Source organism: Nerophis ophidion, linkage group LG22 (genome assembly GCF_033978795.1).
Source record: "Nerophis ophidion isolate RoL-2023_Sa linkage group LG22, RoL_Noph_v1.0, whole genome shotgun sequence".
In the NCBI taxonomy this organism is placed as follows: domain Eukaryota; kingdom Metazoa; phylum Chordata; class Actinopteri; order Syngnathiformes; family Syngnathidae; genus Nerophis; species Nerophis ophidion.
In genome coordinates this window covers 15,551,678-15,578,681 of record NC_084632.1, presented here as the reverse complement: position 1 = coordinate 15,578,681, position 27,004 = coordinate 15,551,678, and the positions used below count along the sequence as shown (strand labels likewise).

General features: G+C 40.7%; 1 protein-coding gene across 1 annotated transcript in view; it reads left to right on the top strand.

The window, feature by feature from the left end:
* The window catches only part of LOC133540590 (adhesion G-protein coupled receptor D2), a 313,842-nt gene that overhangs the window by 43,181 nt on the left and 243,657 nt on the right, over positions 1 to 27,004 (top strand). The window contains exons 7-15 of the mRNA XM_061883319.1: positions 1,054 to 1,127; positions 1,214 to 1,489; positions 10,092 to 10,203; positions 10,401 to 10,538; positions 10,629 to 10,731; positions 15,850 to 15,961; positions 19,552 to 19,607; positions 19,691 to 19,817; positions 20,090 to 20,193. Coding sequence (XP_061739303.1) covers positions 1,054 to 1,127; positions 1,214 to 1,489; positions 10,092 to 10,203; positions 10,401 to 10,538; positions 10,629 to 10,731; positions 15,850 to 15,961; positions 19,552 to 19,607; positions 19,691 to 19,817; positions 20,090 to 20,193 — 1,102 coding nt within the window. The remainder of the gene's footprint in view (positions 1 to 1,053; positions 1,128 to 1,213; positions 1,490 to 10,091; positions 10,204 to 10,400; positions 10,539 to 10,628; positions 10,732 to 15,849; positions 15,962 to 19,551; positions 19,608 to 19,690; positions 19,818 to 20,089; positions 20,194 to 27,004) is intronic.

The window sequence follows — 27,004 nt, the reverse complement described above, 5'->3', positions numbered from 1 at the left end:
AATTATGTGATTAAAGAAGACTACTTATAGCTGGGATCGGGCTGGAAAAAAATTTCCGCTACAACCCGAGACGTCTAGCGCACTCGTCATCATACTGACGTTTTCAACAGGATACTTCGCGGGAAATTTCAAATTGCAATTTAGTAAACTAAACCGGCCGTATTGGCATGTGTTGCAATGTTAACATTTCATCATTGATATATACAGGTGCTGGTCATATCATTAGAATATCATGAAAAAGTTGATTTATTTCATTAATTCCATTTAGAAAGTCAAACTTGTAGAATGTATACATTCATTCCAAACAGACTGATACATTTCAAGTGTTTTTTGCCAAAAAGGAGATGATTATAGCTGACAACCAATGAAAACACTAAATTCAACATCTCAGAAAATTAGAATATGGTGAAAAGGTCAGATATTGAAGACACCTGGTGCCACACTCTAATTAGCTCACTAACTCAAAACACTTGGAAAAGCCTTTAAATGGTCCCCCCTTTTATATTCTTTATGACACACAATCATGGGGAAGACTGCTGACTTGACAACTGTCCAAAAGATGACCATTGATACTTTAAAGAAGGAGGGCAAGACACAAAAGGTCATTGCCAAAGAGGTTGGATGTTCCCAGAGCTCTGTGTCCAAGCACATTAATAGAGAGGCGAAGGGAAGATAAAGATGTGGTAGAAAAAAGTTTACAAGCAAGAGGGATAACCGTGCTCTGGAGGGGATTGTCAAACAAAACCGATTAAAAAAATGTGTGGAAGATCCACAAAGAGTGGACTGCAGCTGGAGTCAGTGCTTCAAGAACCACCACGCACCGACGTATGCAAGATATGGGCTTTTTCATCGATCCACTTATCTTTTAACATAGCTCATGTCAGCTGACCAGGTTTGATTGTTTTCTCTATTTTTTTCAAGCTGCTGAGCCCCCCCTAGAGTCCTCAGGCTCTGAAAAGCACTGTTGTAGATGTCAAATACTACTTTTGTATAGCAAGCATTTTGATACGTCGTCACAAATTGCACAACACTGATTGTTGTTTGTGGTTTTAGAAGTTCTGGATGCTGGGAGTTTCCCAAAGACGGCGTTCTTCCGCGTACTGATACTGGAACCCTTAGCCAGACCTGTGAGTCTTGTGGTTGACGCTCATGCATAAGAAGATCCAAACGATGTCCGGATGAATTCACCGATCTTTTGTTTGGGTTGATGAAGGAGCAGAGTACCGACTGGGACGGGGACCTCCTCTTCCTTCATCAGCTGACCCAGGCGGCCCTGCACATAGTGGAGACTAGCGGCTCCCAAGTCCTCACGTCCGCTGACGTCCACTTCCTCTCTCAAAGGGTGGAGGTGGACTTGGCTGGCGGACACGCAGCCAGAGCGAATGCAGCAGAGGCAATGGTGTCCATCGCTACGGATTACGTGAAGATGGCCAGTGTGATGCTGGAACCGCACACGGCTCAGCAGTGGATGGGACTGACAGACGATGGGGTGAGAGGTGACGCTTAAACAAGTTAGGAAAAGCTGTACGATGACATTCTTCTACCTCATGGGTGTCAAACTCTGGCCCGTGTAATTTAATTTGGCCCTTGAGGTAACATCAAATTAAGATTAGAGCTGGCCCGCCGGTATTATACAGGGTCGATGCCTCTGTAACACTGCATTCATCGCTAATACTCATACTTGCCAACGCTCACGATTTTCCCGGGAGACTCCCGAAAATCTCTCGGGGCAACCATTCTTCCGAATTTCTCCCGATTTCCACCCGGACAACAATATTGGGGGCGTGCCTTGAAGGCACTGCCTTTAGTGTCCTCTACAGCCTGTCGTCACGTCCGCTTTTACGCCATACAAACAACGTGCCGGCCCAGTCACAGAATATATGCACACAAGTGAATGCAAGGCATACTTGATCAACAGCCATAAGGGTCACACTGAGGGTGGCCGTATAAACAACTTAAACACTTTTACAAATATGCGCTACACTGTGAAGCTACACCAAACAAGAATGACAAACACATTTCGGGACAACATCCGCACCGTAGCACAACATAAACTCAACAGAAGAAATACCCAGAACCCCTTGCAGCACTAACTCTTCCGGGACGCTACAATATACACCCCTGCTACCACCAAACCCCGCTCCCCCAATTTTTATTTAAATTTTATTTGATATGCCATTGATATTTTTTAAATAATTATTATAATTTGAAACTCGATGTTGTATGTGACTATAAAGTTATTTAATAATTATTTAAGTTATTTCAATATTCAATGCATAATTGTTTGCGTCCCTATTAAAAGGTTAATTTGTTCAACCTTGGCCCGCGGCTTTGTTCAGTTTTAAATTTTGGCCCACTCTGTAGTTGAGTTTGACACCCCTGTTCTACCTGATCAATCAATCAATCAATCAATCAATCAAAGTTTATTCATACAGCCCTTAAAGGCCTACTGAAATGAGATTTTCTTATTTAAAACGGGGATAGCAGGTCCATTCTATGTGTCATACTTGATCATTTCGTGATATTGCCATATTTTTGCTGAAAGGATTTAGTAGAGAACATCGACGATAAAGTTCGCAACTTTTGGTGCTGATAAAAAAGCCTTGCCTGTACCGGAAGTAGCAGACGATATGGATACCATCATGAAAAGCAAATTTAATTAAAAAAAAAACGTTATTATGGTCTTACCTTGACTAATAAATGAAATCCATGCCAGCTCCTTCTGATCAAAAGCATCGATAACTTGTTTATAGAAGTTTTCTTTATCTTTCTTCAGTTTTAAAAGTCTCTGTCTCGATGGAGATCTTCCTTTATTACTTCCTGCTTCGATTGAAAGTCCAGTTTAGAAAACTGCTATTAGACGGCTGTTATCAGTTAGCTCGGCTCCTCAAGTGCGGGGGCGACGGCAGAATTACCCTCGTACAACTCCCCCTCCCGTTCTGCTCCGTGGGTGGTCTCTTTATCCCACAGCTGCCACCAGGAAGTGTTATTGTATAAATAATATACTGGGTATTTAGGACTGGAACATGCTTTTATTAACAGCCCGGTTGTTTACATAGCCATACGTCCTAAGTGAAGTGAAGTGAAGTGAAGTGAATTATATTTACATAGCGCTTTTTCTCTAGTGACTCAAAGCGCTTTACATAGTGAAACCCAATATCTAAGTTACATTCAAACCAGTGTGGGTGGCACTGGAAGCAGGTGGGTCAAGTGTCTTGCCCAAGGACACAACAGCATTGACTAGGATGGCGGAAGCGGGAATCGAACCTGCAACCCTCAAGTTGCTGGCACGGCCACTCTACCAACCGAGCTAAACTGCCCCTTAAGCCAAGCTTCCGCCGCGTCATATCCGTCCCAGCTCAATTCACGTCACTCATTGTCACTTCTTCTGCAGCCAAGTAGTCGCAAGAAGGATCACTAGCGTCCTCTACCACCAGGAGGCGGGAGTCATTTAATGACTCATATTTGACACACGCAGCTACGGTATTGTGACGGTCTCAAGCCGTCGTCTTGCGGGTTCGCAGGACCACCAAGGAAGGACATGGCTTGAGCAGTTTGACTTTGTTTATTTTTCAATAAAACCTCAATCCAGGTCACTCTTCCGCTCCTCCTCTCCGCTCGCTCGCTCGCCGACGCCGCCTCCTCGCCGCCATCTTGAGCGTCGGCTCCACCTCTCCACAGGTATATTAATAAAACATAGCTTCTTACTGGTCTTTTTAGCATACCGGTATTCAATTGCTTGGACCTTAAATCCTACTGAATAGCTCTTAATCTTATTCCCTTTATGCGATTTCAAAATACCGGTATTGAAATCAGCCTCCTCCTTTTTGAAAATGTTGACAGGGGAAGTGTCACTTGTTACGTCACGAGTTTGACCCGGCGGTAATACTAAGCATGCGCTAATTATTTTGCGAAGCCAGTTTGACCCGGCAGTAATTCAAGGCAGGCGCATACTATATGCCCGGCGGCAATTCAAGGAAATACGGTATTTTAAATAAATACTAATAAAAATATATATTTTATAAACGGAAAGTTACAGGAATGGACCCATGATCGCATGCTTACATCTCATTTTGCAACATTGAATGTTTTAATGGGACCTAAATGCGATATCTGAAAGGGGTACAAATTATTTCCAAAACAGGACCCCCATCCAGACATACAGTACTAGTACACAGCTCATGAAAAACAATATTTTGTGTTATTGTCATTGTAAGTGGGCCAAACATTTATATTACAAAAAAATCTCATGCAAATGACTGCTGTCGTTTGATAACAATAATTAAACATTTAACTTGTTATTTAGACAGGTTCGGGACAGGTGTGGTGCTGGTGCGGCCACAGTGTGCACATCTGATGTTGCTCACATGTGCTCCACTGAATGCCCAAGGAGTTTTTACGTTTGCTCACACACATGACAAATTAGAGGCAACATTGCTCTGATGTACATTAATTACAAGATTTGCACAATAAGTTACAGTAGTTACTCTAGAGCAGGGGTCTCAAACACGCGTCTTGCGGGCCAATGGCGGCCCGCGAGACATTATTTTGAGGCCCTTACCTTGATGTGAAAATTAAATGTTGGTGCGGCCCGCGAGTTTTATATGAATGGTGCTTTACAACGTCATACTTGTATACCCTCGATTTTTCTGGGAGACTCCCAATTTTCAGTGCCCTTCCAGGGGTAATCATTCTCGAGAATTTCACCCAAACTACAATAATATGAGTGCACCGTGGAGGCACTGCTTTAGGCGTCCTCCACAACCTGTACAAACAGCGTGCCGGCCCAGCCACATGTTGTATTTGGCTTCTGTAGGCGCAGTAAGCGACTGCAAGACATTGTTGATCAACAGCCACACAGGTCACACTGAGGGTGGCCGTACAAACATGAGCCACACTGTGAACCCACACCAAACAGGAATGACAAACACATTTTAGGAGAACATCCGCACCGTAACACAATATAAACACAACAGAACAAATACCCAGAATCCCATGAAGCCTTAATTCTTCTGGGCTACAATAGGGGCGGGGTTGGGGAAGGAGGAGGGTGCATATTGTAGCCCGGAAGAGTTAGGGCTGCATTGCATTCTGGGTATTTGTTCTGTTGTGTTTATGTTGTGTTACGGTGCGGATGTTCTCCCAAAATGTGTTTGTCAATCTTGTTTGGTGTGGGTTCACAGTGTGGCGCATATTTGTAACAGTTATAACGTTGTTTATACGGCCACCCTCAGTGTGACCTGTATGGCTGTTGATCAACTATGTCTTACAGTCGCTTCCATCCGTGGGTCTGTTAGAACCTCATACAATATGTGACAAGGCTGGCACACTCTTTGTTTGGTAGAAAAGCGGACGAGATGGCAGGTTGTAGAGGACGTTTAAGGCAGTGCCATCATGGCAGGCTCTTAATATTGTTGTCCGGGTGAAAACTGGGAGAATGATTGCCCCGGTAGATTGTCGGGAGGGGCACTGATATTCGAGTGTTTCCCGGATAGATCGCACTAGTTGTCAAGTATGTTGCTAGGGTGGGCAAGCCATTCAAAGCAGGTGAATTCATTAAAAAGTGCATGTTATATTTTAATAAGAAATCTTGTCTTGCGGCCCAGCCTCACCCAGTTTCTGCATCCAATGGACCCCAGGTAAATTGAGTTTGAGACCCTTGCTCTAGAGGTATTAGTACAAGTAGAAGTACAGTAGTCAAACACTGTACCAGTGCAAGATCAAATAGTATAACAGTATATACAGTATAGGAAGCAACAAATATTAAGGTGTCTACAGTTCTTAGGCAGTCGTTTAGTGACAGTAGTATGAACAAAGGTAATGGAACAGTATGACTTCTTTATCCTCTTGTTCTTACATTATTTACAGTCATTGAATGGACAGTAATGTAGTCCGGTAGTTACAGTTTGTGCCTAAAATCTGATACAAGCAGCCAGACAACCAGTTAAATATCCTCCAAGGACCGACCTGGGCCAAATAAGGGCTGTTGAGCTTTTCAATCTGGCCCGCCGGACATTCCCAGATAATTGTTTTAGATGTTTAAGATGGAAAGTGTAGCTTCCATTACGATGTGCAGTGATGTTTTCTAATGACCGGAAGTCTTCAACTATACTCAGTCTTTCAATGCTTGGAATCTGCATCATATACCGTATTTTTTGGATTACAAGTAACTCCGGAGTATACGTCGCACCGGCCAAAAATGCATAATAAAGAAGGAAAAAAACATATATATGTCGCACTGGAGTATAAGTCGCATTTTGGGGGGAAATTTATTTGATAAAATCCAACACCAAGAATAGATATTTGAAAGACAATTAAAAAAAATAAAGAATAGTGAACAGGCTGAATAAGTGTACGTTATATGACGCATAAATAACCAACTGAGAAGGTGCCTGGTATGTTAACGTAACATATTATGCTAAGAGTCATTCAAATACCTATAACATATAAAAACATGCTATACGTTTACCAAACAATCTGTCACTTCTAATCGATAAATCCGATGGAATTTTCTTCATCGATGTCGCTTTTAAAAAACTCTGCCAACTCCAAAGGTATGCACCGCTACCTCTTGTCGTTTTCTGCTGCATATTTCACTACGTCCAGTTTGTAATCTCCAGTACACGATTTCCCTTTTGGTGCCATTTTTGTTCAGCCCTTGTCAGTTTTTATAAGTTACCGCCAATGATCCATTTTAATAGCTAAGGCAGTAGAATATAGCATATAGCAGTTAGCATTCCGTGACCCACAATGCACTTCTGCCATGACCCTCCCCCGCCAATTCTTATTGCTGACGTGTGTGTGACGATTGCTGACATTTTCTTCGTCTCTTCTGCGAATGAGATAAATAATATTATTTGATATTTTACGGTAGTGTGTTAATAATTTCACACATAAGTTGCTCCGGAGTATATGTCGCACCCCTGGCTAAACTATGAAAAAAACTGTGACTTATAGTCCGAAAAATACAGTACTAATTACTATGGTCATCTAATTAGTTACTATGGTCATCTAATTACTTACTATGGTCACTATGAGGTATCTCAGATTTCACTGTTTGTTGCATTTTAGTTGCGTTTCGGTTGATTGTAAAATATGTTGTCAATATTCAGTGTTTTATCATTCATAGTTAATATTATAAATCCCACATTCTTTATTTTCAAGTACATTCTGGGTGTCTCATTCAGAAAAAAAAATTCAAATTCCATTCTGTTTTTTAAGGCGGTCTGTCATAGCGTTTTTAGCTTTCGATCATTGTTGTGAGGTTTTGTATTAGTGTTGCTAAAAATAGATTTACCGACCCCCAGACACACTTTTTTTTATATAAATCTGGCCCCCCGAGTTAAATAATTGCCCAGGCCTGTCCAAGGAGCACACTACTTCTTGTGTTGCAGTCGAGTCATTTACAAAAGGTAAACATGGTAGGATATAAGCTACAAGAAGCTAGCAGCTACACCACAGCTAAGCACGCAATAGCAAGCTCGATCGCACCATCCAGTAGGCAGCGGCGGTTTCTGGCATGTGCTATAATGTACGAGCATGTGGGGTGACGATATTTTATCAATCAGCGGAAGTCAAAATAGAGATGCTCTGAAAATTTAGAGAGGGAATGGATGTGTATCTAACAAACTGTCTTATATTTGGATTTACGGTGCCGTAATAAGCTGTGGTCTTTATGCCTTTTGAGGATAGGATTCAATGGTGAATATAAATGTTACATCTAGATCTAAAAATTCAATATTAAATCTAAATGTTCAATATAATCCTGAATGTTATATGTTACATCCAAATGTAAATGTTAAATCAAAATGTAAAAAAAAGTTGAAAATCTAAGTGTTGATTGTTGAATCTCAGTGGCAAATGTTGAATCTAAATGTTACATGTAAATATTAAATGGTTATCCATCCATCCATTTTCTACTGCTTGTCCCTTTCGAGGTCACAGGGGGTGCTGGAGCCTATCTCTGCTGCAGGCCGCCACAAATCTAAATGTTGAATTTAAATATTAAATGCTAAATCTAAATGTTGAATATAAATATTGAATCTAAATGTTAAATGATACATTGAAATCCATACATGCGTTTTTCTACGGCCTGGTGCCTAATCCCAGCTGCGTTTGCTAAATGGTAAATCTAAATTCTAAATAGTAATCCATCTATCAATTTCCTACCGCTTGTCCCTTTTGGGGTCGCGGGGGGTGCTGGACCCTATCCCAGCTGCATTCCCTAAATGGTAAATCTAAATTCTAAATAGTAATGTTGAATACAAATCTAAATGTTGAATCTAAATATTACATGTTATCGCTAAATTTAAAGGTGAATATGGAATCTAAATGTTGAATCCAAATGTTGAATTTTAAAGTTGAATATAAATGTTCAATCTAAATATTAAATGTTATGTTAAATTTAAATGTAAATGTTGAATCTAAGTAATACATATCAAATCTAAATGTAAATGTTGAATCTAAATAATACATTTTAAATCTAAATGTGAATGTTGGATCTAAATATTGTATCCAAATATTTAATCTCAGTGCTGACTCTAAATCTAATGTTAAATATACAAGTTCAAAATAAATGTTAAATCTAAATGTAATCGTTAAATAAATTAAAAGAAAAGTAATCTAAATGTGAGAAAACTGAGCTAAATATTTAAAATACATCAGCTAGAAAAGTGTGCTTTGAATTTTTACATTCGGCTCCTCATACACGCAGCACCTGTATTTGGGAACAAAGATTAAGTAAAAGAAGAAGTGAAAAATATTTCTGTGGCAGTTATACATACATTTAATTTTGTCTCAAAGCACACAACTGTGGTGTGTTCAAGGTCAGTCAAATAAATTGTGAAATCCTAATGTTTTGACGAAAAACAAAAGGCTTTTTCACAGTGGTGAGTTATGCGGGGGAAATTAGCGCCCACCTGTGTTGTGTCGGTGCACCTGCGGTGTTGCGGCATCCCTGATGGACAGTTAAAAAAACAAAACAAAACAAATTTTTTATTTATTTATTGTTTTTGTATTATTATTGATAAAAATCTGTCCTTTCTAATCCATTCTTTAACGCTTGTTACTCTTGGTGTCTCCTTGCCGCTCAGGCAAATCATATTGTCTAAAAATGCATTTTCCCAACAATAACATGACATCATCGCGCTCGGAATATACACTAGATTGCCAAAAGTATTTGGCCACCCATCCAAACAATGAGAATCAGGTGTCCTAATCACTTGGCCCGGTGTATCAAATCAAGCACTTAGGCATAGAGACTGTTTCTACAAACATTTGTGAAAGAATGGGCTGCTCTCAGTGATTTCCAGCGTGGAACTGTCATAGGATGCCACCCGTGCAACAAATCCAGTCGTGAAATTTCCTTGCTCCGAAATATTCCAAAGTCAACTTTATTATAAGAAAATTGAAGCGTTTGGGAACAACAGCAAGTCAGCGCATAGTGTAAAGACTTTCTGCCCAGTCAGTTGCTACAGAGCTCCAAACTTCATGTGAACTTCCAATTAGCCCACGTACAGTACACAGAGAGGTTCATGGAATGGGTTTCCATGGCCGATCAGCTGCATCTAAGCCATACATCACCAAGTCCAATGCAAAGCGTGGGATGCAGTGGTGCAAAGCACGTCACCACTGGACTCTAGAACAGTGGAGATGTCTTCTCTGGAATGATGAATCAAGCTTTTCCATCTGGCAATCTGATGGACCAGTCTGGGTTTGGAGGTTGCCTGAAGAACACTACATTTCGGACTGCATTGTGCCGACTGTGAAATTTGGTGGAGGAGGAATTATGGTGTTGGGTTGTTTTTTCAGGAGTTGGGCTTGGCCCCTTAGTTCTGGTGAAAAGAACGTTGAAGGCTCCAGGATACCAAAACATTTTGTACAATTCCATGGGATGGCACTTCAAGTTCATATGTGAGTTAAGGCAGGCGGCCAAATAGTTTTGGCAATATAGTGTATATATACATACAGTATGTTAACCCAATGCGGCCCCCGAGTCAGGAAGTTTTTGGGACCCCTGCTCTAATGGTTATGGCAGCTTGGAACGATGACAAAACTGTGCCCTCACATGTCCATTTGAATTTCTTCAACAGATCAGCGTGGGACCGTTCACTGTTATCAACAGCATTGACAAGCTCACTGAGACTCTGGCAGACATGTTGTCCTCTGAGGGAAGAGGATTCTCACTTTCCACCAAGAATATCGGTATGAAACAAACTAATATGGGTCAGATAATACAAAGTACAACAGAACAAACAATCATAGGGTTTAGGTTTATTGAAAGTATGATGAATAAATAACGTACGTGCGTGGTGAGATTGAAATAATTGGCTTTCACTCTGGATGTAGTTATTTTACTGCGTTTTCTTTTGCTGCTGGGCGTCTGACGTCTGAATGGCCAGATGTGTTCATCAGGAGCCACAGGCTGTCGGAAGAAAGCTGCTGTCAATCATTTAAACCGTCTGACATGGGCGCCAGAGGAAATGATCGGGATGAGTTACTTATCCCGGACTCGGAGCTGCAGAGGATTCAGAAACTGGGTAGGAAAAATTTGCAGCGACAGAATTTTAACATGAATAATCCGGAAGAGTCATTTGGAAACCTTGTCTTTTTTTGTTTTTTCCCCCCAGGACATAAGGATGTGATGTTTATTCACACTCACTACAGCCACATGACTGAGATTTTATCTGCTCCACCAGAGCCATCTCTGAGTAAACAAGAGAAAGTACAAAGGTTTGAAATCTATTGCTTCTATACCAGCTTCTATACTTTTTTCCACCAAGCACCACCTCAGAAAAAACTTGGCTCTCCAACATAATGACCAACATTAAAAGACAGTAGCGTAGTAGGCCCAAGTGTTCATTAAAAACAAGGTAGAGGTTTTATTTAAAGTAGGGCTGGACGATATATCGAATATACTCGATATATCGCCGGTTAGTCTCTGTGCGATATAGAAAAATACTATATTGTGATACTCGAGTATACGTTCTCATGCAGATGCTTTTAGCTGCGGGCATTATATTTCAGGCTTTTATCACTCTTTCTTGTCTCTCCTTCCCACAGAGACATAAAGCGAGCGCACCTTCTGACATACGTCACATAGTGTCGCGTATGCAACATGACTTGCACATGACGCGCCCTCGCGGAACAGAGCGATAGCGACACGGGTAACATTAGCTCTGGTACTAACGGTGCGGTGCGAGTGGTAATACGAGAGAAAGAAGGTGCGAATATGGTAACAAGTGGAGGAAGAATTAATTCCCAAGAAAAAGAGCACAGGGTCCATCGTCTAACGGTGGTTTGGCTTCAAGCGGGAAGATGTTGAACAGACAACCGTAAGTATGAGGCAAAGCGTTGCTACAAAAAGTAGCAGCACTGCTAATGTAGCATCATTTGAAAAGTCCTCTGCTAGAGAATGAGGAGTTCTTGAAACTCCGCATGTCAACATCTCGGGCGGTGCCACACCCACAAAATGCCCAAGCAACCATTTCCACATCAACACCGTATGAAAAAATTAGTCAACAACATTAGGAGATAACGTCTGCAGGAACCTACCACATAGTGAAAAATATACAGTATTTGATCAGCTATTATGCAGCCAGTTTTTATTTGACAGTTATTTAAATATCTTGTGTGACATCATACACTTTTTTTGTTTTTAACTATTGTAGTGGCGTTCTGTACAAAAAGTACACTTTAATTTAGTGTTGTTTTGATATGTCATCTTAGTGACATGCTCAAAAGTGCACTAATAGCTTGTTTTAAAATGACTCTGACAATCTTGCACTTTCTGTTTTGGAAATTACATGAATGTTTGTGCCACTGCTTAATAACTGTTTAATAAATACAGTTTTAGTAAATTGACTTACCATGAATTGATTAACGTGGACCCCGACTTAAACAAGTTGAAAAACTTATTCGGGTGTTACCATTTAGCTGTCAATTGTACGGGATATGTACTGAACTGTGCAATCTACTAATAAAAGTTTCAATCAATCAATCAATCAATCAATCAATCAATCAGACTCAGTTGTGATTTCCCTCTCTGCAGGAAAGTTTAAAATGAGCATATATTAATGCAGTATGAACAAGAATGTTTTAATCTAAACACATAAAATCATCATACTGCTGTTATTATATGCATCAAGTGTTCATTCAAGGCTAAGGCAAAATATCGAGATATACTGTATATCGTCTATCGTGACATCCCCTAAAAATATTGAGATATTAATAAAAGGCCATTTCGGCCAATTTAACGAGTATATTTCATATTTTTGGCCACTGTAACATTACACACAGTTTGAACAGTACCACTGGGTTTGAATATAGGAAAATAAAACACTGTAATTTAATCAAGTGATTATTTAGCGTACCAGTAGACGGAGCCCGCATACCACTAGTGGTACATGTAGCACAGTTTGAGAATCAATTCACTATAGAAACAAAGATTGTAGAAGTTGCGTTGACAGAATTTTACCGTAAAAAAAAAGTAGTACCGTTGTTCTATTTACAGCAATTCAATGTAAAAACCCCAAGTAAAACAGTTTACAGTAAAATTTTGGGAACTGAGCTGCCAGTTTTTTTTTTTTTTACCGTAAAATCAATTTTGTTTTTAAGTGTAGTTATTTCCTCAATGATCTATTATAGTAATAAAATCTATTAGGAAAAAAATAAAATAATTAGCCCTGTCTCAGGATTAAAATTTTTATTAGATTACACACACTTTCTTAATTTTTCCAAATGTTTATTAATCATGATTAATCGCAGTAAATTATTTGCATAATTGAAATTTCCTTTAAAAAAAAATCCCAATGTGCGATTTTATTGCCATTTATTAGTTTTTTGAATATAAAATATAAATATTTAATATCTTTAGCCAATGTAACATTACACACAGTTTGAACAGTAACACTGTTTTAATATTGGAAAATAAAATACTGTACTTTAATCAAGTGATTATTTAGCGTACCACTAGATGGAGCCCGCATACCACTAGTGGTACACGTAGCACAGTTTAAGAATCAATTTACTATAGAAACAAAGATTGTAGGAGTTGCTTTGACAGAATTCTATCATAAAAAAAAAGTAGTACCGTTGTTCTATTTACAGCAATTAAATGTAAAAAAAAAACCTGTAAAACAGTTTTCAGTAAAATTTGGGCAACTGAGCTGCCAGTTTTTTTTTTTTAACCGTAAAATCTGTTTGTTTTTAAGTGTAGTTATTTCCTCGATGATCTTTTATAGTAATTAAATCTATGAGGAAAAAAATAAATAATTAGTGCTGTCTCACGATTCATTTTTTTATTAAATTAATCACACTCCTTAATGTTGACTAATTTTATTAATCATGATTAATCGCAGTAAATTATTTGCATAATTGAAATTTCCTTAAAAAAAAAAAAATCCCAAAGTGTGATTTTATTGTCATTCTTATCCTTTTTGAATATAAAATATAAATATTGAATATCTTTGGCCACTGTAACATTACACACTGTTTGAACAGTAACACTGTGGTTAAATATTGGAAAATAAAACACTGTACTTTAATCAAATGATTATTTAGCGTACCAGGAGACGGAGCCCACATATCACTAGTGGTACATGTAGCACAGTTTGAGAATCAATTCACTATAGAAACAAAGATTGTAGGAGTTGCGTTGACAGAATTTTACCATAAAAAAAATTGTACCGTTGTTCTATTTACAGCAATTCAATGTAAAAAAAAAAAAACCCAGTAAAACAGTTTTCAGTAAAATTTTGGCAACTGATCTGCCAGTTTTTTTTTACCGTAAAATCTATTTTTGGTTTGTTTTTAAGTGTAGTTATTTCCTCGATGATCTTTTATAGTAATAAAATCTATGAGGAAAATTTTTAAAAAGAATTGTTTTTATTAGATTAATCTCATTCCTTTATTTTGACTAATTTATATTAATCATGATTAATCGCAGCAATTTATTTGCATAGTTGAAATTTCCTTTAAAAAAAAAGAAATCCCAAAGTGCGACTTTATTGTCATTCATTAGTTTTTTGAATACAAAATATAAATATTGAATATCTTTGGCCACTGTAACATTATACACGGTTTGAAAAGTAACACTGCATTTGAAAAAAACCCTAAAAAAACACAATACTTTAATCAAGTGAGTCTTTGGTGCACCACTTGATGGAGCCCATGTACCGCTAATAGTAGACGTACCACAGTTTGAGAATCATTGTTCAATATCAGTGGTTCTCAACCCCCTAATCAGAGCAAAACATTTTTGGTTGAAAAAAGAGATAAAAAAGTAAAATACAGCACTATGTCATCAGTTTCTGATTTATTAAATTGTATAACAGTGCAAAATATTGCTCATTTGTCTTGAACTATTTGGAAAAAAAGATATAAAAATAACTAAAAACTTGTTGAAAAATAAACAAGTGATTCAATTATAAATACAGATTTCTACACATAGAAGTAATTATCAACTTAAAGTGCTCTCTTTGGGGATTGTAATAGAGATCCATCTGGATTCATCAACTTAATTCTAAACATTTCTTCACAAAAAAATAAATCTTTAACATCAATATTTATGGAACATGTCCACAAAAAATCTATTTCCTTAACATTTCTTTTCACAGTTTATGAACTTACATTCATATTTTGTTGAAATATTATCCAATAAAAATATTTATAAAGGATTTTTGAATTGTTGCTATTTTTAGAATATTTTTGAAAAATCTCACCTACCCCTTGGCGAACCTTCAAGTACCCCCAGGGGTACGCGTTGTCAGGCTTGCCACTGACAGTTTGTTTGTGTTTTAGTTTTTCCTCTGAGTGTGTTTTGTATTTCCTGTCTTTAGTTCCTGTCAGCGCTCTTATTTTGTTAGTTTCCTGTCTTTCTCCCTGAGCGCTGTTTTACCTCAGCTGCAGTTGATTGGCACCTGGCCACACCTGGTGTCAATCACCTCGCTCCTATTTGTACCTGCTTTTGTCTTCCAGTCAGGGCGGGATTATTGTCATGCAGATGTCGTTCTTGTGTCGTTGCTACCTGTCGTGTCGTATGCAGCGTTGCGGTAAGCTATATTCGATAGTGGTTTGTAGCTTAGTGTCTTTTGTTCCCTGGTTCCAAGTTTTTTTTATATTAACAGTACAACTTTTGTTTCTTGCTAGATACCTGCTAGCTTTCACGCTAGGCCTTTTTGTTTGTTATCCGCCCACGTGCGCGCTTTTTGTTTGTACCCTTTGTTAGTTTTTTGTCTTAGTGTTTTAAATTAAATAATTTTTTCTCACTCCATGCCTGCCTCCTTCTCTGCATCTTGGGGTTTGTCAACCACAAACTTTGACACGCGTACCCCAATTTGAGAACCATGATAAAAGGACGTTAGAATGCTTAGTCAAAGTAATTGAGGCATATCATTGATCGCACACCTACTAATGTACCAAAATATATCATGTAAATGCAATTTACCCTTTCCTTGGCCTATGAAAGAGACAAAAAATGAACGAAATCTCACTTAGGAAAAGTAATTCCATTTTGAGTAAATTATTTACGAAAATAGAGCACAAATGTCCCGGGATTTTACCCGAAAAAACGAGAGTCCCCATTGATTGATTGATTGATAATTTTATTAGTAGATTGCACAGTTCAGTACATATTCCGTACAATTGACCACTAAATGGTAACACCCGAATAAGTTTTTCAACTTGTTTAAGTCGGGGTACACGTTAATCAATTCATGGTAACAACGTAACGGGTTGAATATGCAAATGTGATTTATTCATTGGGTTTCTCGTCATACAAACTTACAAAGATGTCAAACGTGCCTGTGTGCTGCAAAACAGACATTAACACCGGTTGTCTTCTTTTTCCAGAACCCTCCGCGGTCGTTTGGCTTCCGCCGTCATATCCGCCACCGTCCGCGATGCGACCAAGGCCCAAACCATCCCTGTTGCTGTCAAGTACAAGCTGGGCTTAACACACGTGGTACTGTGTTTTCCTTATAATAATATACATCACATATACAGTGGTACCTCGGTTTACATACCCCTCAATTTGCGAACTTTTAGAACCATGTCTCTGTGTACGAACATTCCTACGTTGTGTGTTCCGCCTGCAGGAAAAAATGGACTTCCGTCCAGGCAGGAACCCATTATTCTTATTTACATTGTTTCTAACAGAGAAATTTGCTTGACTGAGCAAACATTTCAATTTACAAATCCTGTTAAGAACTAATAATGTTCATAAGGGACGGCGTGGCGCAGTGGCAGAGTGGCCGTGCGCAACCCGAGGGTCCCTGGTTCAATTCCCACCTAGTACCAACCTCGTCACGTCCGTTGTGTCCTGAGCAAGACACTTCACCCTTGCTCCTGATGGGTGCTGGTTGGCGCCTTGCATGGCAGCTCCCTCCATCAGTGTGTGAATGTGTGTGTGAATGGGTAAATGTGGAAGTAGTGTCAAAGCGCTTTGAGTACCTTGAAGGTAGAAAAGTGCTATACAAGTACAACCCATTTATCATTTATTTATTTATAAATCGAAGATCCACTGTACTAAAATAGTAGATAATATAGTATGTATGAACTAGACCAAGGGTGTCCAAACTTTGTCCATTGAAAAATAAAAGCATTTTTATATTTAAAATAGTGAAAACCAACTTTGGTACTTGGTCAATTCCACATCTAAATAAACAGTTCATTAAATATTCAAACACAGTGTTACTGTTCAAACCGTGTGTAATGTTGCAGTGGCCAATAATAGAAAATACACTTAAATGGTAAATGGGTTGTACTTGTATAGCGCTTTTCTACCTTCAAGGTACTCAAAGCGCTTTGACACTATTTCCACATTCAGCCATTCACACACACATTCACACACTGATGGTGGGAGCTGCCGTGCAAAGCAGACCCATCAGGAGCAAGGGTGAAGTGTCTTGCTCAAGGACACAACAGACGTGACTAGGGTGGTAGAAACTGGGGATTGAACCAGGAACCCTCAGGTTGCTGGCCCGGCCACTCTACCAACCGCGCCACGCCGTCCCACTTGTTAGATAGAACCCGTGCCTTGTTTTTAATTAATATTCAGGCCTACTCTGCTACTGTATTTTAATGTTGGTCCTTATGGCGGTACTTGGACAGCCAAGTGTTCTCTGAGGTGGTACTTAGTGGGAGACGTTTGAGAACCACTGTCTTAAAACTTAGGGCCTCCCTCAATTTTGGTGACTGTTTAAAGTCCCTGGGACCCAAGTGGGTCATTAAGGTGTTAAAAAGAAGTCCTAAATAAATATTTTTTTGTTTTCAACTCCTAACTACTGCCAGGTTCAAACACTGAACTATCTATTAAACAAAGACAAGAAGCAAGGAATCAAATAGAGACAGGATTCAATTTAGCTCATGAGGAGAGCGTGTGCACTTGCTCCCTCGTACAATGTCGCCCCACGCTGTGAGGAAAGGGTTCAACGCGCCTCCTCATTTATTTGGGCATTTTCTGATTACATAGCTGCAGCTGCTTCTAAAGGGAGGGGCCATGAACAGCTACTGCATTGGGTCGTAAACAGTTCAAACAAAAAGGTGCTTGGAGCGATTTCAGGTTTGCCCCCTCTCTGCTTGTAGATTTCGGGTCTTTCCTGTGGCTGTATAATATATCAAAGACACCAACACCTCCACGTTGCATACCATCGCACACAGTGGTGGTTTACAAGCGGTAGGCCTTTTGCTTGATAATATCAAAGACAGCTTTTGTCTTCTCGCAGGGCAATCTGTACTCATGGGAAAACAAGTTGTGTGATAACTTATATACAATTATTCTGTCAACTACCTATAGATCAACTACAGATCTGTTGACTTACATTTTAAATATTTATTACATTTTATGCCCTTTTTTGTCAAAGAAACCCCTGTTTTTTGTGACAAAAACACAAAATATGCAATATTTCTGCTCTGTGGCCTTGTGGTTGGAGTGTCCGCCCTGAGACTGGAAGGTCATGAGTTCAAACCCCGGCCGAGTCATACCAAAGACTATAAAAATGGGACCCATTGTTTCCCTGCTTGGCACTCAGCATCAAGGGTTGGAATTAGGGGTTGAATCACCAAAATGATTCACGAGTGCGACCACCGCTGCTGCTCACTTCTCCTCTCACCTCCCAGAGGGTGTTAATGGGGATGGGTCAAATGCAGAGGATAATTTCACCACAACTAGTGTGTGTGTGACTATTGTTGGGACTTTAACTTTAACTTGAAGTTTTATATTTCCCACCAAAAATACTCAAAGCGAAATATTTGATGTGAAGTACAGTAATTGGAGCATTAAATTGGATACAAATAATTAATAACAACAAAGCTTTTGGTTCATTATTGTCTTTTGAGCAATTACAGTTAAAGAAAAAATCTGACTAAAGGTCTTGGGTTTCCAAAAGGGCTAAAGTGTTAAAAATAAGTCATACATCAAAATATATTATTTTTACTTTTTCTAGGTTGTTTTTAAACTTTCTTCAACAAGTACCACCTCAAAAAACACTTGGCCTTCCAGGTACCACCATAATGATCAACATCAAAATGCAGTCGAGTAGTGGGCCATTTGACATTTGGGACGGTGTGGCGCCGTTGGGAGAGTGGCCGTGCTGGCAACCTGAGGGTTCCTGGTTCGATCCCCAGCTTCTACCAACCTCGTCATGTCTGTTGTGTCCTTCGCCCTTGATCCTGATGGATCGTGGTTAGGGCCTCGCATGGCAGCTCCGGCCATCAGTGTGTGAATGTGTGTGTGAATGGGTGAATGTGGAAATAGTGTCAAAGCGCTTTAAGTTCCTTGAAAGTAGAAAATCACTATACAAGCATAACCCATTTACCATTTAAGTATATTTAATATTTTGGCCACTATAACATTACACACAGTTTGAAATCACTAGATGGAGCCCACATACCACAGTTTGAGAATCACTGCGCTAGATAAACTTTCAATCTATTCAAAGATTGTAAGTTTTTACTATTTAAAAAAATATTTTCTTATGTTTGTCAAGGAAAACCTTGTTTAATTTATATAGCAAGCACACAAAAATATGCAATATCTTCCCCCCAAAATATTTCAAGGCGAAATATTTCATGTGAAGCTATTATATCCTTGAATAGGTCATTCATTCATAACAACATTGATTTGAATCAATTATTATTTTTTGAGCAATGACAGTGTTAAAGTGAAAAAAACAATGTTATTAAAGTGAATATGGCAACGTTTTCTAGTTGCATTACACCTGTTTGCTCTTTTATTCTACGTTTTATGTTTTTTTTTTTTTTTTACTATGTTCAAAATTATATCCAGGCTGCCCTTTGGGCATGCCTGAAGTAGACAATGAGAGGCACAGGGACTATGTATGTGGCATCTTTCTATATTTCCCCATCCAGCAGCTTGCCTTGAGCTGTCGGCTGCAGCAGCAATATTGTCCCCATTTCCCGCTCTGCATACCATTTGAGTACGATCACAATAGGCTTGTCATTAAATAGCAAAACTAGTTTACATGACATCGTATGCAATACATTCCTCCTGCAGTGCCGGTGACACAGATAAAAACTGTATTTATTGCTTAGATGGAGTACGCACGGAGATTTACCCCGGTGTGCGCTTTCTGGAATTTCAGCCTCATGTAAGTTTGAGCCACATGAACAATGATTGTGTCATTGCTATAGCAGACTCATCACTAATTGTGTGATGTTTTTGTGGACACAGGAACAGTCACACCAGTGGTTGGTCCAGTGACGGTTGCAGTGTTATCTTTGCCGGTTCTGGTGTCACATCCTGTCTCTGCAACCACACCACAAACTTTGCAGTATTGATGAATTACTTAAAGCCAAAGGTAATCGAACAGTTTAAATATCAGCATTCTGTGATAGTAAGTGCAGTGCATTTGAATTGCAGTAACATCTATAAACCAATAGGTGTCACTCCTGGTGTTCCACCTGTGTTTAAACATGCTTTTGCACTTTTTGTCTTTGAAAATCAGTAAAAGTTTTGGTTCAGTGTGGTCGTCTTTAGAAGGGCAGCTCTCCCAAAAGCAATGCATTCAACTTATGTCTGATTATTCTCCTGTTGTAACAATATTCTCCTCTGTCCTCGTGTGTGTCCAAGTGGAGTCCCGAGGAAGAACTTGTTTTGACCAAGCTGACGTTCATCGGCTCTGGAGCATCTCTGTGCGCTCTGGTGGTGACCTTGATGCTTTTCACCGTGTTGGAGTGAGTATCTGATCATGCGAGCAAGTGCTGGACCAGCAAATGTAATAATATGTATAAATGATGTGTGTGTGTGTGTGTGTGTGTGTATATATATATATATATATATATATATATATAATATATTTACACAGTACAGGGCCCAAAAGTTTGGAAATACCTTCTCATCTCAATGCATTTTCTTTATTTTAATGACTATTTACATTGTGGATTGTCACTGAAGGCATCAAAACTACGACACCTGTGAAGTGAAAACCCTTTCAGGTGACTATCTCTTAAAGCTCATCGAGAGAATGTGCAAAGCAGTAATCAGAGCAAAGGGTGGTGGTTTTGAAGAAACTAGAATATAAGACATGTGTTTTGTTTTGCGTTTTTTTGTTAAATACATAACTCCACATGTGTTCATAGTTTTGATGTCTTCAGCGACAATCTACAATGTAAATAGTCATATACGGTATATATATATACATATATATATATATATATACTTATATATATATACTGTATATACACACCTATACATATATGTGTCTGTATGTATGTATGTATATATTTTAATATGTATACACCTGTGTATATATGTGTATGTATGTATATATATATGTATAATAAATGGGGTCAGATTATCTATTTAGATCCTCACCACAATATTAAAGATACTCCCTTGAGCCGTGTGTTAGAAATCCACACCTATACATATATAAGTGTCTGTATGTATGTATGTATGTATGTATGTATATATTTTTATATATATACACCTGTGTATATATGTGTGTGTATATATATGTATACATATATACGTATGTATATATGTGTATATATATGTGTATATATATATGTGTTTATATATGTATATATATATGTGTTTATATATATATATAATAAATGGGGTCAGATTATCTATCTAGATCCTCACCAAAATTTTAAGGATACTTCCTTGAGCCATATGTTAGAAATCAGAAACGTTTGGAGGAAATATGACGACCACAATTTGCAAAACGTAGAACATCTGTAGTTTAAGTTCCGTTTCTTAATTCATATAGAGTAGCACATTTAAAAACAACCCCATGTGACCAAAACGTTTTACGGACACAAAACAAAATAAAAATAGTGCATAACAGTGTTGAATACACATTTTAACACAGCTAGTTGAATAAAATACTAGAATGGCATTTGTATCTTAAAAAAAGTGGGGGAAAAATATTATTAAAAAAGAAAGTACATTTTTGATGTGGTGTATATGCCAGGTAATTTTTTTAATGCCACTGCCAAGTCCATGGGTTTTATTTCTATATGTTTTAAATCATTTTTGTGTAGGTTGACACACAAATGATTTAAGTCAGGGTTCTTCCGCGCAAAAGTCATTCCTGCAGGAAGAGAAAAGAGCCTTCGCTAAATGATTCACACACATTTTGATACTTTGTATTGTCTTTGGCGTTGGTACCATCAGACTAGACAAGATCTGACCAATCTAGATCAACTAGATTAGACTAGATCTGACCAATCTGAATCTACAAGATTAGACTCGATCTGACCAACCTAAATCTATGAGCGTGAACTGATGAAGCCTGCTCGGATGAGAGGTGGAACGTCTTCTAAAACAAACTGAAAAGTCCAGTTGCCCAGAGAACATTCTCCATAACATACTCAGTGGCCTTGGTGTTAGTGTCTGCCCTGAGATCTACCATCCATCCATCCATCATATTCCGCTTATCCGAGGTCGGGTCGCGGGGGCAGCAGCCTAAGCAGGGAAGCCCAGACTTCCCTATCTCCAGCCACTTCGTCTAGCTCTTCCCGGGGGATCCCGAGGCGTTCCCAGGCCAGCCGGGAGACATAGTCTTTCCAACGTGTCCTGGGTCTTCCCCGTGGCCTCCTACCAGCTGGACGTGCCCTAAACACCTCCCTAGGGAGGCGTTCGGGTGGCATCCTGACCAGATGCCCGAACCACCTCATCTGGCTCCTCTCGATGTGAAGGAGCAGCGGCTTTACGTTGAGCTCCTCCCGGATGGCAGAGCTTCTCACCCTATCTCTAAGGGAGAGCCCCGCCACCCGGCGGAGGAAACTCATTTCGGCCGCTTGTACCCGTGATCTTATCCTTTCGGTCATGACCCAAAGCTCATGACCATAGGTGAGGATGGGAACGTAGATCGACCGGTAAATTGAGAGCTTTGCCTTCCTGCTCAGCTCCTTCTTCACCACAACGGATCGATACAACGTCCGCATTACTGAAGACGCCGCACCGATCCGCCTGTCGATCTCACGATCCACTCTTCCCCCACTCGTGAACAAGACTCCTAGGTACTTGAACTCCTCCACTTGGGGCAGGGTCTCCTCCCCAACCCGGATATGGCACTCCACCCTTTTCCGGGCGAGAACCATGGACTCGGACTTGGAGGTGCTGATTCTCATTCCGGTCGCTTCACACTCGGCTGCGAACCGATCCAGTGAGAGCTGAAGATCCCGGCCAGATGAAGCCATCAGGACTACATCATCTGCAAAAAGCAGAGACCTAATCCCGTGGCCACCAAACCGGAACCCCTCAACGCCTTGACTGCGCCTAGAAATTCTGTCCATAAAAGTTATGAACAGAATCGGTGACAAAGGACAGCCTTGGCGGAGTCCAACCCTCACTGGAAACGTGTCCGACTTACTGCCAGCAATGCGGACCAAGCTCTGACACTGATCGTACAGGGAACGGACCGCCACAATAAGACATTCCGATACCCCATACTCTCTGAGCACTCCCCACAGGACTTCCCGAGGGACACGGTCGAATGCCTTCTCCAAGTCCACAAAGCACATGTAGACTGGTTGGGCAAACTCCCATGCACCCTCAAGAACCCTGCAGAGAGTAAAGAGCTGGTCCACAGTTCCACGACCAGGACGAAAACCACACTGTTCCTCCTGAATCCGAGGTTCGACTATCCGGCGAAGCCTCCTCTCCAGTACACCTGAATAAACCTTACCGGGAAGGCTGAGGAGTGTGATCCCACGATAGTTGGAACACACCCTCCGGTCCCCCTTCTTAAAGAGAGGGACCACCACCCCGGTCTGCCAATCCAGAGGTACCGCCCCCGATGTCCACGCGATGCTGCAGAGTCTTGTCAACCAAGACAGCCCCACAGCATCCAGAGCCTTAAGGAACTCCGGGCGGATCTCATCCACCCCCGGGGCCTTGCCGCCGAGGAGCTTTTTAACTACCTCAGCGACCTCAGCCCCAGAAATAGGAGAGTCCACTACAGATTCCCCAGGCACCGCTTCCTCAAAGAAAGACGTGTTGGTGGGATTGAGGAGGTCTTCGAAGTATTCCCTCCACCGATCCACAACATCCGCAGTCGAAGTCAGCAGAACACCATCCGCACCATACACGGTGTTGATAGTGCACTGCTTCCCCTTCCTGAGGCGCCGTATGGTGGTCCAGAATCGCTTCGAAGCCGTCCGGAAGTCGTTTTCCATGGCTTCCCCGAACTCTTCCCATGTCCGAGTTTTTGCCTCCGCGACCGCTAAAGCTGCACACCGCTTGGCCCGTCGGTACCCGTCCACTGCCTCCGGAGTCCTATGAGCCAAAAGAACCCGATAGGACTCCTTCTTCAGCTTGACGGCATCCCTCACTGCTGGTGTCCACCAACGGGTTCTGGGATTACCGCCACGACAGGCACCAACAACCTTGCGGCCACAGCTCCAATCAGCCGCCTCGACAATAGAGGTTCGGAACATGGTCCACTCGGACTCAATGTCCCGCACCTCCCTCGTGACATGTTCAAAGTTCTCCCGGAGGTGTGAATTGAAACTCTCTCTGACAGGAGACTCTGCCAGACGTTCCCAGCAGACCCTCACAATGCGCTTGGGCCTGCCAGGTCTGTCCGGCATCCTCCCCCACCATCGCAGCCAACTCACCACCAGGTGGTGATCGGTAGAAAGCTCCGCCCCTCTCTTCACCCGAGTGTCCAAAACATAAGGCCGCAAATCCGATGACACAACTACAAAGTCGATCATGGAACTGCGGCCTAGGGTGTCCTGGTGCCAAGTGCACATATGGACACCCTTATGTTTGAACATGGTGTTTGTTATCGACAAACTGTGACGAGCACAAAAGTCCAATAACAAAACACCACTCGGGTTTAGATCCGGGCGACCATTCTTCCCAATCATGCCTCTCCAGGTTTCACTGTCGTTGCCAACATGAGCGTTGAAGTCTCCCAGTAGGACAAGGGAATCACCCGGAGGAGCACTTTCCAGTACTCCCTCGAGTGTACCCAAAAAGGGTGGGTATTCTGAACTGCTGTTTGGTGCGTAAGCACAAACAACAGTCAGGACCCGTCCCCCCACCCGAAGGCGAAGGGAAGCTACCCTCTCGTCCACTGGGTTGAACTCAAACGTACAGGCTTTGAGCCGGGGGGCAACCAGAATTGCCACCCCAGCCCGTCGCCTCTCACTGCCGGCAACGCCAGAGTGGAAGAGGGTCCAGTCCCTCTCGAGAGAAGTGGTTCCAGAGCCCTTGCTGTGCGTCGAGGTGAGTCCGACTATATCCAGCCGGAACTTCTCTACCTCGCGCACTAGCTCAGGCTCCTTCCCCCCCAGTGAGGTGACGTTCCACGTCCCAAGAGCTAGCTTCTGTAGCCGAGGATCGGACCGCCAAGTGCCCTGCCTTCGGCTGCCGCCCAGCTCACAATGCACCCGACCTCTATGGCCCCTCCTATGAGTGGTGAGCCCATTGGAGGGATGACCCACGTTGCCTCTTCGGGCTGTGCCCGGCCGGGCCCCATGGGAACAGGCCCGACCACCAGACGCTCGCAATCGTGCCCCAACTCCGGGCCTGGCTCCAGAGCGGGGCCCCGGTGACCCACGTCCGGGCGAGGGAAATCTGGGTTCATTTCGTTGTAATTCCATAGAAGTCTTTGAGCTGCTCTTTGTCTGATCACTCACCTAGGACCTGTTTGTCTTGGGAGACCCTACCAGGGGGCATGAAAACCCCCAGACAACATAGCTCCTAGGATCATTGGGACACGCAAACTCCTCTACCACGGTAAGGTAGCAGCTCAGAGAGGAGTGAGATCTACCAAAGACTATAAAAATGGGAGACATTACCTCCCTACTTGGCACTCAGCATCAAGGGTTGAAATTGGGGGTTAAATCACCAAAAATGATCCCTAGGCGTGGGCACTGCTGCTGCTCACTGCTCCCCTCACCTCCCAGGGGGTGATCAAGGGTGATGGGTCAAATGCAGAGAATAATTTCACCATACCTAATGTGTGTGTGACAATCATTGGTACTTTTTAAACTTTTATAAAGTCGTGGTAACTTCCTAACCCTCGGTTGACTAATTGCATTATTTTATTGTTTCAGTGAGTGACATGTCAAATATGCAGATTATGGGGTTATTAGATTAAAAATAGAAAAGCAGTGTTCCACTGTTAGATGTCTTAATTGGTTTAAGGTTGCTGTAGCTGCTCGCACTATTAATCTGAGGTGAGTATCGATTTGTGCTAATCTCCTAATTAGAGTAGTCTACATGTGAGTCCATGCTAAAGGTTTATGGTGACATCCTGCAGCTGTTAATTAGCGTTAGGGTCACTGAGGGATCCTAATAGGCCGTCAAGGAGCTGCTACTACGATTTACGACTATCTGGAAATCTTAGGATCTGTAAGCGCAAGCCGTGCATTGGACATGCATGGTTAGTTCAAATAATACATTAAAAGAGATAAGTAATATTATCTTCAAATGCAATCTTTCATCATTTCATTTAAGAAACAATGTAATTAATCTGTATGCAGTATTTACCTATGAATTGTACCTTTCTGTTATTTTTTTTCTACTTTCATTCATGTATCCTTAATCTATTACTTAGTCAAGCATATTTTATTTTTATTTACAATTAAATTAGTCTATTCTTGTTTTATTTACTATTATTTTTTTACCGTTTATTTCATTTTTTAATCCATATTATAACATATTTAATTTCCTTTTTTTATTGTAGGTAAATGTAATGTACATACAAATGTAATCATGTGATGTCATTTCGTTATTGTATACCATACCTTGTTATACTTAACATGCTATACAATACCATACAGTGTCATACAATGTCATACCATTCCATATTACACTATACCATACCATACAATGTCATACCATTCCATAACAGTCCATATTATACCATACAATGTCGTAACATATCATGTTATACCATACCATGTCGTAACATATATCATATCATACCATACCGTACCATGTCATACCGTACCATGTCATACCATACCAGACCATGTCATTTCATACCATAACATACCATACCATACCATACATGTCAAACCATGTCATATCATACCATGTTGAATCATGCCATGTCCTACTCTACCATACCACCCCTTACCTTACCATACCATGTCATGCTATTCCATGTTATACCATGCCATACCACACCATAACATTACATATTAAACCACACCATGCCCTACCATACCATACCATACCAAACCGTACCGTACCATATCATGTCATACCTTAAAACGTCATATCATGTGATTGCATACCATACCATGTTATACATTAAAATGCCATACCATGTCATATAATGTAATGCCATGCCCTGTTGTATCAGACCATATCATGTCTTACCATACCATGTCATGTCATGTCTTACTATACCATACACCAGTGTTTTTCAACCTTTTTTGAGCTGAGGCACATTTTTTGCTTTGAAAAAATCCGGAGGCACACCACCAGCGGAAATCATTAAAAAACGAAACTCAGTAGACAGTTAAAAGTTGTTGTCGCAATTATTGGGTATGACTCTAAACCATAACCAATCAT